Below are 15,000 nucleotides of genomic sequence, written 5' to 3' on the forward strand. Positions count from 1 at the left end.
TCAGGGGAGGCTGGTGGAGGTCGCTATCATGCCTTCCAACGAGCCTGTCCAATGTCTCCCTCCACTAGCTTTGTCTCAAATACCCTTTTTAATGGGGGCTTTCTTGTCACCTTTCCCCCACCCCAACATGATCGCTCGCAGTTTGAAAGATTAGATGTGGTTCAGGAAGCTGTTAGAAGGCCTTGAGAGGGCAGGGTCCTGCTCTTCAGGCAGGCTGTTCTGTAACAGACAGCGTTTAATTCTATTTCAGACGACGCTCCAGGCGGTGTAGATGCTATGTCTGGTCCTGGCCACACCAGTCCACAGTGTGATCCGTTAGTTTACGGATCGAGCCCTTGGTTTCTGTACGGGAGTCGTCTGTTGACGGACAACGGTCTGGAAGCATTTTCACCTTGAATCTTTCCCTGACATACAGGATCCCTTCCTCCTCCTGTGTGTTGTTTCTCTCCCATCAGACGTTTTGTTTTGTTTATGAAACAGACCCTGAGGTGTCGGCAGGGTGGAGGTCACCTCCTGGCTCCTGCCCCGCTACGCCACCTCGACCGCTGACGAGTCCTCGGAGCAGTCTCTTAATCCTGTCTACTAAACAGTGCTTATCAATACAACTTGGCCACACACACACACACACACACACACACACACACACACACACACACACACACCCCTATCACTGACAAGGCAAGTTTATTTGTATAGCACATTTCATACAACACGGACAATTCAAAGTGCTTTACAAAAAAAAGACATCAAGAGGAGAATAGTAAACCGATTAAAAATTAAAATGATAAGAATAGATGTATATAGATAAACATTTAATAAGACAATGAATAAGATAATAGAAATGAATAAAAAGACATGGATGGAAGTTAGTGTTAGTGAATATTTTTATCTTCAGGGAGTTTGTTCCAGGAGCATGCGGCAGAGTGACTAAAAGCTGCTGCACTGTGTCAAGATTTAAGCCCAATTTATGCTTCTGCATCGAATTTACGCGCGGCTACGCCGTAGCCTACGCAGGGGCTCTCCCAATTTATACTTCTGCGTCGCGTTGATCCGCTCCGTTGGAAAGGTGTACTCATAGTGGCATAATCGCGATTTTTCTTGTTATGCTTGTTGTAAAGAATATGTCCATAATGCATTGAAATGACATTAAACTAAGATAATACGATGGTTATCATGTAAAATCAAATCTTTATTAATAAGTAATTACAGAAATGGTAAATTACATTTCTGTCATGGCTTCCGCATTCCTACGAGAGAGTCGGAATGTGACGCAACTAAGCGGACCAATCATAGTTCTTATAGATAACTTTACATGTCTATCATAAATATAATTTAAACCCAACGAACAGCCATGGGGCTCCCTGTAACTAATAATTTATTTCTAAATAAACAGGACTGTACATCTCGTAAATGTGAATCGCGCTCCTTATAGGAAGGCTGTGCCTGACGCTTCCATAGGGCTCAAAGCGGCATAATAGCGATTTTTTTTTGTTATGCTTGTTGTAAATAAAAGTTCTATGATGCATTGAAATGACATTAAACTAAGATAATACGATGGTCATCATCATTTTTCAAATCTTTATTAATAAGTAATTACAGAAAAAGTAAAAGACATTTCTGTCATGGCTTCCGCATTTTGGCCTATGAGAGAGTCGGAATCATATCGGAATCATGTGCTACCAAAGCGGACCAATCACAGGGCTTACGGTTGCGGTAGGGCACTTCCGCGTAGTTACATTTTTGGGAGAGGTGCGCGTCAACCGACGCCGTAGCCTACGGCATAGGCTGCGGGCCTACGCAAGCAATGGCGTAGGTTTTACGCAGAAGCATAAATTGGGCTTTAGCCGACACAGCCCGGACAAGCACTCAAGAGGTCAAACACCCTCCTCTATCGATATCCACCCACGAAGGCCCTGTGGCCCTGTCAGAGTGCGGGTCATAGGTCAAACACCAGATCCGGGTGACCCCCCCCCCCCCCCCCCCCCCCGACCCTGTAACCCCCCCCTCCCCCCCCCCCCCCCCCCCCCACAGCTCTCGTTGCTCCTCGCTGGCTCCAACCTCAGTCCTCTGGTCTCCGTCTCTCACTGGAGGCTGCAGGTGGGGGAAGAGAGGCCTTTTCATGTGAGACATCAGACAGGCACCATCCAGGACACCTGTTGGGTCCTGGGTTCCTGGCCCGGGTTCAGGAGGGCAGCTCTCCTCAGTGTTCAGGAGGGGCAGCTCTCTCTCAGTGTTTCAGGAGGGCAGCTCTCCTCAGTGTTCAGGAGGGCAGCTCTCCTCAGTGTTCAGGAGGGGCAGCTCTCCTCAGTGTTCAGGAGGGCAGCTCTCCTCAGTGTTCAGGAGGGCAGCTCTCCTCTCAGTGTTCAGGAGGGGGCAGCTCTCCTCAGTGTTCAGGAGGGGCAGCTCTCCTCAGTGTTCAGGAGGGCAGCTCTCCCTCAGTGTTCAGGAGGGGCAGCTCTCCTCAGTGTTCAGGAGGGGCAGCTCTCCTCAGTGTTCAGGAGGGCAGCTCTCCTCAGTGTTCAGGAGGGCAGCTCTCCTCAGTGTTCAGGAGGGCAGCTCTCCTCAGTGTTCAGGAGGGCAGCTCTCCTCAGTGTTCAGGAGGGGCAGCTCTCCTCAGGGTAAAAATGAGGGCCCGCTATGAAATGAAAAGGAACAAATAACGTATTTGAAGGAGTCTAAATATTTGTTTCTGAGACGAGGGGTGACTAAATGAGAGTTTGTAGTAGCGAGCAGCAGGCCCTGCCTCCCCCCCCCTCCTCCTCCTGCCCGGTCCCGCTTTGGAATGAGTCTACCTCTTCCGTAATAAATCTATTTTAGTTTCAGAGAAATTCAGGACAAATTGCTCTTGGCTGACTTAGCGCGTGCCGGAGTGTCGCGCGATGACTTACGGTGGCTGGAAAGGGCCAAGCAGTGCGTCTGTCCCTGCTCCATTCGTGTTTAACTCACCTCTCCTCGTTTGCCTTCCAGAGGGAGAAGGTCTGGGGCATCTGAGTTGTGTCTCTCATCAAAACACTCTGACAGCTGACCGAAGGTGACCTCGTCTCTTCTGGAACTATTTTATTTTTCATTTATCTGGGCAACTTTCAGTTGAACAATTTCCTGTGTGTGTGTGCGTGCGCGTGCGTGTGCGTGTGCGCTGAGGGAGCTGCTCAGCATTAGGAATGAGGAGGGACAGGAAAACCGAGATGAGCGCAGTCCAACTGGCACATACTTCAGACAGACAGCTCCCTACAGCTGGGCAAGAGACAACAATGAGCACCCAGATAACCTCTCTCTGTCTTTCTCTCTCTGTCTCTCTCTCTCTCTCTCTCTCTCTCTCTCTCTCTCTCTCTCTCTCTCTCTCTCTCTTTCTATCTACAATGCCTTTGGAAGGTAGTCAGACCTCTTCACCTTTTCCACATTTTGTTGTGTTATAGACTCAAAATCGTAAATCTATTAACATTACATTTGAACCCTAACCCTAAGTATTCAGACCTTTTGCCATGACACACACACAAATGCCATTAACAATTGGATCCATCTCATTGCAAGGATAATAGTTCATGTGATTTTAGAATGAATATCTTTGTTTTTATAGGGTCTCTGATTTGCATAGGAATCAATTACACACTGATTAGGATGTCACTATCAACATAGCACATTTTCAAAAAAGAATTCTCTTGATCCTGACAAACTCCCCAGTACCTGCCAGTGACAAACATACCCATAATTTGCTATTCTTCACAGGAGAGATGGTGTGGAAATGGCATTGTATCTGCTGGATTTGCACTAAACTTAATGCTTTGTAGTAAAACCAAATAAACACATACAGCCACTTTCTTTGCTGTATCACTTCAATTCATTGTTGCAAACCCAATTATGATATATATTATATATATAATATATGAGATAGATTATTTTCCATTAAGGGATTCTTTTTAGCCACTTGGTTATAGACCAATTGTGACACGGCCTGGTCAATTGGGCTCGCAAGTTAGCGTGTTTTTTCCGTTTCTTGGGGCATAATACGAAAGTTGAAGTGTTGAGCCATCTCAATGTAACAAACAACAGTTTTAGGATCACTAAATACCTATAATTTGTTAGCACAAACATTGCTAGTTTAAGAGTGCTTTTCAGGGTGTTTTCCAGTGGTTTCGGGGGAGTATAGTAGCTGTTCTCTGGACCAAGAAACCAATCGAAGTGAGGAAGGGGCAGTAGAGTGTAGAGTAGAGTAGAGTACAGTAGAGTAGAGTGTAGAGTAGAGTACAGTAGAGTAGAGTGTAGAGTGACTGAGATGATGTCCTATCATCAGTGCTTTTTCCTCTCCACAATTCTACTTTGTAGATGTGTGTAGGATCCCCAGGCCTCTGGGTCGCATTCCTGAGCAGTTCTGCTCCCCTCCATCCCAGTTTGTAATGACACACTGTGTGGATCAGGTTGTCATTGATTCCTATGCAAATCAGAGACCCTATAATTCATTCCAAAAGTACATAAACTATGATCCTTGCATTAAGATGGACTCAATTCAACTTATTGAGTTATTTGTTGATGACATTTTTGCATTTGAGCTAACTTTAAGATTTTCATAGCAAAAGGTCTAAATACTTTTGTACATATATGAGGTGTTTATGTATTTCAATTTGAATAAATGTACTGACATTTCTATAAACTCCCCCCAAAAACCTGTTCCCTGTTCATTCCAGGGTATTGTGTGTGGATTGATGGCACATTCTTTTATTTTAATCCATTTTGAATTGAGTCTTATAACACAACAAAATGTGGAAAAAATTAAGGGGTCTGAATACTTTCCGAAGGCACTGCATCTATTCATCCCTTCCCCTCTCCATGATGATTGGTTCGGAAGGGACTCGTCCCCCTAGTTCTCCAGCTGGTCATGCAGCAGCCTGGTGCAGACCAAGGTCCATGTTCACTCCTCCATTGTCTTACTTTCTGTCTCCCCCCCTCTTCTTTCATTCTTTTCTTCTCTCTTTCTTACACAAACATACAGTAACAGTAAGCACATAACACTAACACACACATACACACACTAAAAATACATTATCTCTCTCTCTCTCTCTCTCTCTCTCTTTCTCCCTCCCTCCTCTTGGCGTTCAGCAGATGTGTACAGGAGCAGTCCTCTCTGGGCGTCGTGAATCACATATTCACAAGGAGCGCAAACCAGTACCAGTTTAAAGGGATCAAACCAATTATTACTGCTGCTGTCCTTCTCCCATGTCCATGTACACAGCAGCTGCACACACACACACACACACACACACACACACACACACACACACACACACACACACACACACATACATACACACACACACACACACACACACACACATAGAGACAGACACAGTCCATCTGGGGTAGGAATGGAGTGGGACCCCAGTAGAAGCTCTGCAGTAATGAAACGAGTGAGTTCACCCAGCTTCTCTCCTCCCTTGAACTTTGCTGTTCCCTGGCAGCCGTCAGGTCCGGCTCAGTGTTGCTTACTTGGCCTGTCTGCGTGTTAGTGAGGGGGAGAGACCTGAGTGGTTTCCTTCTTCGGACGCAAGAACTTTGATGAGTAAAACAAAAAACATGTTCGGGTTTCGTATAATGCCTCATTGCCGAATCTTTTCCCCCCCACCCCCGGTTCTGGTCGATTTGCACATCGAAAGAATGTTCTGCTATCGCGGCTTGTCATGGTGCGATTTACCAAGAACGGGCCCGTGAAATTATTAAGCTGCATAAAAGGCGAGGTATTTGGACGGGAATCTGAAGGAATGTCACTGGTTGGCATCGGAGTGGGTCCAATGAAAGATTTTTGTTTGGTGAAACGTCTCTTTATTCATGGGGTGTGGACCTGTTGTCCCGTCTAGACACACGGCACACACACACACACACACACACACAGCTGCTCTGGTGACTGTGGTCTGTGTACTCCCGCCTCAGTAGACAGGACAGGCAGTCAACGACCAGCTGGCCTGGGACTGGCACTGGGACTGGGACTGGGACTGGCCGGTCACTGGTGGTTTAGGTCTGACTGCTCAGTTCTGCGCTGGACTATAGGTCCTGTTGTGGAGGGAGGAGAGAGAGGGAGGGAGGGAGGGAGATGGAGAGAGGGAGAGAGAGAAAGAGGTGGAAAGATGGATTGAGAGAGATGGCCGGGGACGGATGAAGGGAGGGGTAGATGGATGGATGGATGGAAGGACAGAGAGAGAGAGGGCCAGAGAGGGAGGAAGGGATTAAAGAAAGAGATGGAGGTGGAGAGAGCCAGGTCTTGGACTCTGTCCTCCGTGGTCACTGTGGTCAACAGAGGGTTTATGTGTGGTTCGCTTCATTGCTGCAGTCCAGTATTTTCTTCTGTGTGTGTGTGTGTGTGTGTGTGTGTTTGGAGCCATCTGACCGGCGGTCAGGTTGGACTGTCCCAAGTGTCAAAGCGGTTTGGCCTTCGTTCTTTTCCGAAGATGAAGTCTTGATTTATCCTTTCACTGTCGTGTTGGTCGGTGGGAATAGGAACAACGCTTTCCACCCAACACAAGAAATTCTACACACACCCGACAGGGCCGTGTAAAAAAAAAAACATGATACTGTCGTCAACCGATGCTAAGTCCTGCTGTGACCCTCGTCAAATAGTTTTTTAGGACTCAATGTGATGGTTTAGGGTTGGACACCACAACACAACACAACACACCCTGTTGTTTCCCACGCCACCGTCGAACACCGAGACGGACACGTTTCATTCCGATGATGAATCCCTGCTCTTCGGTTGTGACTTTCCCCCATGGAACAGCGAAGGCTCGCAGAGCGCAGCGTTGTGTATTTCACTCCGGGCTCTCCGGAAAAACAAGTCCCTTGATGGAACGTCCCCTCCTTTCTTATCGGCTAATCGATCCACAGCTCGATGACCCGACGCGCCCGGACGACGTGGGTTAACGAACCGGTCAGGGTAACGGGAGAGGAGGGATGACGATGGAGGGGGTTCTCTCTAGCCCGTGGTAGGCCGTGTGAACGCCTGCAGGACCGTAGGACCGCGGTCGCTACGCTGGCGTGGGTTGGCGAACACAGAGATTAATCATTTTCGAATACGGTCTCGGTCGCTGGCAGCCCCCAGAGCTCCGTACCTGGCTGGCAGCCTGGCTGCTGTCACAACCCGCCTCGGTGGGAGGCGATCTCTCACTCGTACGCCGTGTGTGTGGGTCGGCAGGATCTCCTAATGGGAACGGACAAAAAAAAGAAGAAAACACACAATTTTTAAAAACACGTTTTAGGTGCGAAGTTATGGCAGAAGCGGCGAAAAGACAGGGAGTTCTAAAACGAGAACCACCTTCGGCCATGACCTACACACCTATGCACTCGCTACGGTTTTCCGGGCACACAGCTGTGGTGCCTGCTATAGTGCTGTGTGTCGGTCTGCTGTGATTCAAACAACCTGTCTGGCCAGGTTTGGCCACGTTCGCCCCTCCCTAGTGTAGACGCTGACCCGTAGGCACAGATCGAGGATCGGCGTTCCCTCCCCAAATCATAACGTTCACTGTTACCGACCCAAACTGTAGACCTGACCTGAGATCAGCATGTGAGACTCCCTGGCTCCGTAACACCTGCGTGTAGCCCTATCAGTCCGTCCATCTCTCCTTCTCTCTCTAACATCCCTCTCTCCATCTCTCCCTCTCTCCTCCCTATTGGCAGGCTACATCAGAGCGTACCGCATTCCTGTTCTTTCTGCCCCTCTCCTCTTTGCTCTCCTACTTTCAGTTGACGGAGGAAGAGAGGGTCTCTGTTTGTTATTTACCCCCCCACCTCCCCCCACCCCCACCTCCCTCCCTGGCCCCGGCCCTGTAATCGTGGGTATATAATCCATTTACATTGACATTATAGGCATTTAGCAGACCCCTTTATCCAAAAGCGACTTACAAGTTGCAACAAGTACATTTCTCTAAGTAAGTGAGTCATCTATACATCAGTCATCATAAGAAAATGTATCTATGTGAATAACCTCTAATAATAATAATAATAATAATAATAATAATCCCTCTCACATATCCACAAACCTGGTCCCTAATAGCCTCTCTACCCTTTTAACCATCTCTACGTGACGTTATGATGTCAGAACGGTACACGGAGAGGGATGTGGTGTGTTGCCCAGTGGGTTTGTGTCCGTAGGTGACGGCCATGTGGGGGAACAGTAGATCTTCAAAATACGTTTATTATTATTATTATTATTATATATATATATTTTTTTTTAATGATTGTTGTAGAATGTCAGGAAGGCAACAGAGTGATCGTGATACGTGATTTTCATGAATCCTCCACACACACTCCTCTCTACTAGAACACACACACATACACACACACACACACACACACACTCACACACTCCGGTCGTCACGTAGCTCAGTAGTGCTAAGGCTAAGCAGCACGCAGATATTCAAATGGCTGTATAAGGGCACAGGGCTAGGGCTGCAACTAAAAAGCAGAGAGAGAGAGAGAGAGAGGGAGGGTGGGGAGGGGGAGGGAGAGCGAGAGCGGGAGAGCGAACTCCCATCTGGTAGTCCTTAAAACCCCTGGAATGCTTTTGCTTTAGTAACACAAACTAAACAAGCAATTCTCGCCAAGCCAAGAAGTTCTGCCTCTCCTTCTGATTCTTTCTCTCTCTCTCTCTCTCTCTCTCTCTCTCTCTCTCTCTCTCTCTCTCTCTCTCTCTCTCTCTCTCTCTCTCTCTCTCTCTCTCTCTGTCTTTCACACACACACACGCACACGCACACACACTCCACAACTCTCCTAGTTCTGGAGAAAAAAAGATGGGAGTTGTAGTGTGCTTGGAGGATTTTGATAAACGAGGGAGAGAGAGAGAGAGAAGAGCCGCAGACCCAGCTGGGCTCCTAGGCCAGGCACATCTATCTCCCTCTGACACCTTCTGGCAGCCTCACCCAGCGCCTCCAAACCCTCCCAAAGCCGTCCTCAAACACCACTGTTGATGTTGAATGATGGTTCCCTGGCTCCTCTGTGATGGGGAGGGGGGGGGTGGGAGGAGAGGGGAGGGGAGGAGAGGAGGAGGAGAGGAGAGGAGAGGAGAGGAGAGGAGAGGAGAGGAGAGGAGAGGGGAGGGGGAGGAGAGGAGAGGGATATTGTTCTGCTTATGTCATTAGATGAGGTCTGCAGTATGTATCGCACTCAGAAGGGATTTTGCACAGAGCCCTTAGCATAGTTTAATTCCATCTACACACACACACACACACACACACAAGATCGTAGCTGATACATGATTGTTTACTCGATGCGTTGCGTCTCAGCCAGCCTCGCTGCGGTGTGTCAGGAGGCGGTGTGTGGAGATGTGTTGACAGAGGACAGTGTTTGTGTTAGAGCCACCGCTCTCTGCCTGCTACCAACCACCGCGTTGACCTCACACCTCCCAGTCCTGTACCCTCCTTAGACCCTCATTTGGAGAGGGGTGAAGGTGGGGGTGGTGGGGTGGTGGGGTGACGGGGGGTAGTTGTTGCGTTCCTGAGAAACGGGATTTACAATTTTCCACCCTGCGTGTGCGCAGCTGTTTATGATTTCTCTCTCTCTCTCTCTCTCTCTCTCTCTCTCTCTCTCTCTCTCTCCCTGTCTCCTCTCTCCCTCTCTCCTTTGTCTCGTTCTGTACTTCTGTCATTCTGTTTTGGTTGTTGTTTTCGACGCCTCCCCCCTTCGCAGATGTTCATATCCCCGTGGTTTATCGGAGGCCTGTAGTTTTGAGGGGAGTCCTAAACGCTACCTGTCCTGTGGACGGGGCGACAATAACACATCTGGCCCTGGGGTCTGGGCTGTGTTAAGCCCAATGCACACGGCGTGCGATTTTGTCGCACCGCGATTTCGATTCCATTGTTTTGAATGAGACACTTCGGTGGTGTGAATTGAGAATCGAATGTTGTCGTGCGACAAAATCGCACGCCGTGTGCATTGGCCTTTAGCCTCCAAGCTAGGCTAGGTCTTCCTTTTTTGGGGGGTTCTTTTTTGTTGTTGTTGTTCTTAGTTAAAGTTAGTTCTTCTGACAACCATTTTAACGCTCTCCCTCCCCTCCCTCCCCTCCCCCCCCCCCCTCCCCCCAGACATCCGTCACCCAGAGGAGCTGTCTCTACTGCGTAAGCCCCGCGACCCCAAGAAGAAGAAGAAAAAGCTGGAGGAGGCGGAGGAGGAGGCTCTGGAGCTGGAGGGCCCCCTGCTCACCCCTGGATCAGGTACACACACACACACACAACCCCACCTCTACACAGTAGACTGCAGGGAGACTTCACCTGGTGTGGATAACAGGTTGAATAGCAGGTTCCTTTTGGTTTCCATGGAGCATCTGTCTCTCTCTCCCCCTCTCCCTCTCTGACCCTCTCTGACTCTCTCTGACACCCACATGTTGCTCTTTGTTGCTGCTCCTTTCGCAGTGCCCAAATAAGCGAGTGTGAGGTAGTTTGGGGGGAGGTGGGGGGAGGGGGTGTGGGGGAGGTCTGGGGGGGGGTTTGGGCTCTGCAGGCCTGGCTCCAGGCTCCTTGGCAGGGGGACGGGGAAGGATAGTTGGGATTCCTCCCATAGTTGGTCACGCTGCCATTTTAAAACCCCCAGCCAGGCTACGCAGCTACACCAGCCCCCTCCCTCTCTCCCTCCCTCCCTCCCTCCCAGCTGTGATGTAGTAGCCCTAGACGATGTGAAGGAAGCAGGGAAACAACATGCGTTAGCCTTGGTGGCTAATGCTAAGGCGGCAGAGTGAATGGGGCCCATTGTCCTGCTGCTGCCCCCCCCCTGCCCTTCTCTGTAGCACAGGCACCCCCTCCCCTTCCTCTACCCACCAGGACCAGGACACACACACACACACACACACACACACACACACACAGGAAGATGTACAGTGTGAAAAGGAATGTGCACTGTTTACTGTTGCTGCTCGAATGCGCACAGACACACACACACACACACACTCACTCCCCCAGCTCACATGATGAGTATTTCAAGTGAGTGTTTCATGCCGTAGCTGCTGGGAGAGTGTGTGTGTCTGTGTCTGTGTCTGTGTGTGTGTGTGTGTGTGTGTGTGTGTGTGTGTGTGTGTCTGTGTGTCTGTGTCTGTGTCTGTGTCTGTGTGTGTGTGTGTGTGTGTGTGTGCGTCCGCTCCCCTTTGGGCCACCTGATATGAATCACAAGGGCCAGGCCACGATGCAATCAGCACTCTGCCTCTCTCTCCCTCCCTCTCTCCCCTCTTCCTCTCTCTCCCTCCCTCCCACCACTGCCTCTCCCTCCCTCCCTCCCTCCCACCACTGCCTCTCTCTCCCTCCCTCCCTCCCCCTCCCTCTCTCCCCTCTGCCTCTCTCTCCCTCCCTCCTCTCTGCCTCTCTCTCACTCCCTCCCTCCACTCAGGGGCTGACCCTGAACTACTCCTGATAACTTTGCTACTATATCTCCTGCTCTACACAACACTCTCTCTCTCTCTCTCTCTCTCTCTCTCTCTCTCTCTCTCTCTGTCTCTGTCTGTCTCTCTCTCTGTGTGTGTCTCTCTCTCTTTCTCTCTCTCTGTGACTCACTCACTCTCTCTCATACACACACACACACACAGACACACACACTCTAGAGGAGGACTACTAGGTCTGGCCTGCGACCGAAAACCACACAGCCCTCCCCCCGCCACTGTCACGGCGGCGTGTCATTTGGAAACGGGTCCGTTTCCCAACTCCTGTTCCTGTGAGCCTGCTGTGACTCAGAGTGACGCGGCCCCAGCCAGCTCATCCAGTCCACCCCCGTTGGAAGAGGCCAGCCAGGACCACTGGTAGTAAGTGTTGGGCCTGAGCCCTGTGCTGGGTGGTTGGGTCACTGTGACCATTTTAACTCATCTTATTGGATCATTCTGGGTGGATGGTACTGGCTGGGTGGATAATTGGACCCTGGTTGGGGTCATGGTGCCATGGGGTTTTATCCACCCCCCCCCCCCCCTCTCTCATCTGGTGAGGGCAGAGTGAGTCACCTCATCTTGGGGCACGGCGCCCCGCGGACCACGCCCTTCTTCCAACTCCTCTTCTCTCCTCCTCCTCTCCCTCCTCTCCCTCTGTCATTGTCTCTCCTCTTTCCTGTCGTCTTTCTTAATATCTCTTTAATCTGTCTCCTTGTTGTTTTGTTCCTTTTTTCCTCCTTCCTCTTTTTCCCTTCCCTCCTTTTCTTTCTCTCCGTTTTTCTCTCTCTCTCTCTCTCTCTCCCTCTCCGCTCTAGCCTCTGAGATAATTTACATCGGACCTGTCAAAGGTAAGCTTTCCTGTTCCTCTGCCCCCCTCCCCCCTTCTCTCTGCACTGCTTCCTCCCCCCCTCCCCTCACCCCTCGGCTGGTGTGCCCTGATCACCTGACAGGCTGTAGCCGTAGGAAACCAGCTGCCTTGTGGGTCACCTGACCTCTCCCGCCGCGAGGAGGAAGTCAGCCGAGATCAGCTGACTGCAGTCGGTCACCTGACAGGCTTCGCCTCCCGAACAGTACCAAGCTCACCCCCCCGTTCTAAAGCTCTGCTGCTCACTGTGCATTTGGTGTGCTGCCCAGCTGATCAATGTTTACTCCCAGAAACCCCTCTGAACTCTGCACCAGAAGGACGGACGGACGGACAGCAGTCAAACAGAGAGGGACGCTGCTGTATACGCAACACAGTGGTGCCACACATACACATGTACCCCCCCCCCCCCGGCCCAGCCTGTTTGAGTAAGGCTGGGAGTAAACACCAGGGTCGGCCTGCCCTGCCTGCATTTTCTCTGGGCCTTCCCCTCCATCAGCTCCCTCTCTCTCTCTCTCTCTCTCTCTCTCTCTCTCTCTCTCTCTCTCTCTCTCTCTCTCTCTCTCTCTCTCCCTCTCCCTCTCCCTCACTCTCTCTCTCTCTCTCTCCCTCTCTCTCTCTCTCTCCCTCTCCCTCTCTCTCCCTCTCTCTATCTCTCTCTCTCTCCCTCCCCCCCCCTCTCTCTCTCCTCCATCCCCCCTCCCCCTGGATGTTTGAGATTCCTCAGGAGAGCGTATGGGAGTCAGAGTCGTCCCTCTGACCTGCCTGACCCCGGCGTTGAGGAGGAACCTCCACACAACCACACACAAACCTTCATTTTTTTTTTTTTTAAACCCCTTAGGGAGGGTATGGCCTGGTTTTCTGTTCTCATGACCTCTGTACACAGACCCCCCCCCCCCCCCCCCCCCTTCCCCAACACACACACACACACACACACACACACGCTCAGTGACCACTTCCTGTTGCGATTTCTCAGTTTTGGCCTCCGTTTTTCTCCTCTCTCTTGACCTGCTGCTTGCTCCAGGTCCGGGGTGTGTGTGTGTGTGGGGTGTGTGTTGTGTGTGTGTGTGTGTGTGTGTGTGTCGGGGGGCGCTGGGGTCCAGGAACACTAACGGGACGGCCTCCCCCGTGTGTTTGGATGTTTAGTGTTTAACCGAGGACCTAATTGACCAGAGTAAATCATTCCTCATCCGATCTGAGCGAAGGGGAAACAGATACAAGACTCGATTTCACATTAGCGCTGCTAATCCATGTGTTCCTTCAATGCTCAGTCTCTTTTTTCCCCAAACAACAGACCATATTTTCCCAACAGACCCGACACCGCCCCCCCCCCCCCCCCCCCCCCCCTTATCTCTCTCTCTCTCTTTTTTATAAACGAAACACAAACAAGCAGCTAGCTTTTGGAACCATGCTATCTCACTCTGGTGTATACCCCCCCCGCCCTCCCCACCTCTCCTGCTGCTGGCTGTACTCTAGCGTGCAGTGTGCCAGGGCGGCCCCCCCATAGGTCGTGGACCGTGACCGTGACCATGCATGCTAAAGCGCATCATCAACCCCCCCAAAACGGTGGCAGAGAGCCTCTCTGACCACTCTTCATCTTCATCATCATCAGAGCGCTGCGCTGGTTGTCACACTGGCGGAGAGTTGACCGTGCTGGCTGCCCTGCCTGCTAGTGTGTGTGTGTGTGTGTGTGTGTTGTGGAAGTGAAGTCATTTTTGTTGTATGCACTTGTGTTGGCGGTAATATCTGTGCTATGTGAGTGTTTGTTTGGTTATTTTGCAAGGTGCCTGTCTTTGAGTGTTTGAGTGTTTTTTATTCTTATTTTATTCTTTACTTTATTGCAGGACCAGTATAGAGGGGCCTTGAAGTGTGTGTGTGTGTGTGTGTGTGTGTGAGCGAGTGAGCATGTGCGTGTGCGTGTGCGTGTCTTGGCGGTCGACCACAGGGTGTTAACGGGGAGTGTGTGTGCGTGTCTCTTTCAGGAAGCATCTACTCCAGCCCCGGCCTCTACAGCAAGACCATGACCCCCACCTACGACTCCAGGGACGGCAGCCCCCTGTCCCCCACCACCGCCTGGTTCGGAGACAGCCCCCTGTCCGAGGGCAATCCCAGCATCCTCGCTGTCAGCCAGCCAATCTCCTCGCCCGATATCCTGGTCAAGCTCTACAAGCCGCAGTCCCTCTTGGACAAGGCCAAAATCAACCAGGGGTAAGTCTAAAAAATATATTATTAATAATAATAATAATCATAATAATAAATGTCTACTGTAACTAACCCGCATTATGATGTCAAGGGTTGGTCACATGGGCCACCATAGTCACCATAGTGATGTTGTGGATACGTTGGTTACATGGTTCATTGTGATCGTGTTCTGGCTCACAAGTGAAAGTTGGAAAACGTCACCATAGCAACTTGTTTAACTCTTGATGTCATTCCGGTAGCTGTACAAGTATGCAAGTCTGTGTTTGATGTGTGTTTGATTTGTGTGTGTGCGTGTGCGTGCGTGTGCGTGTGCGTGTGCGTGTGTGTGTGTGTGTGCAGGTGGCTGGACTCGTCCAGGTCTCTGATGGAGCAGGACGTGAAGGAGAACGAGGTCCTTCTCCTGAGGTTTAAGTACCACAGCTTCTTCGACCTCAACCCCAAGGTACGTCCCCCCACCCGGGCCTAGCCCCCCCACCCGGGCCTAGCCCCCCCACCAGGGCCTAGCCCCCCCACCAGGGCCTAGCGTAGAGGTTCTCCTGGGAAACATCTTAAGAGG

The 15,000-nt window shown here is 50.7% G+C and overlaps 2 protein-coding genes across 2 annotated transcripts in view; both read left to right on the forward strand.

The window, feature by feature from the left end:
- Positions 1 to 15,000, forward strand: part of stxbp6 (syntaxin binding protein 6 (amisyn)) — a gene marked incomplete at its 5' end in the record, with an annotated part of 122,789 nt that overhangs the window by 17,506 nt on the left and 90,283 nt on the right. The window lies entirely within an intron of this gene.
- The window catches only part of fermt2 (FERM domain containing kindlin 2), a 46,509-nt gene that overhangs the window by 17,349 nt on the left and 14,160 nt on the right, over positions 1 to 15,000 (forward strand). Inside the window, exons 4-6 of the mRNA XM_080538913.1 lie at positions 10,062 to 10,190; positions 14,225 to 14,450; positions 14,784 to 14,886. Of these exons, the coding sequence (XP_080395039.1) occupies positions 10,062 to 10,190; positions 14,225 to 14,450; positions 14,784 to 14,886 (458 nt within the window). The remainder of the gene's footprint in view (positions 1 to 10,061; positions 10,191 to 14,224; positions 14,451 to 14,783; positions 14,887 to 15,000) is intronic.

The sequence above is a fragment of the Nansenia antarctica genome, assembly GCF_963989245.1.
Source record: "Nansenia antarctica genome assembly, chromosome: 1".
In the NCBI taxonomy this organism is placed as follows: domain Eukaryota; kingdom Metazoa; phylum Chordata; class Actinopteri; order Argentiniformes; family Microstomatidae; genus Nansenia; species Nansenia antarctica.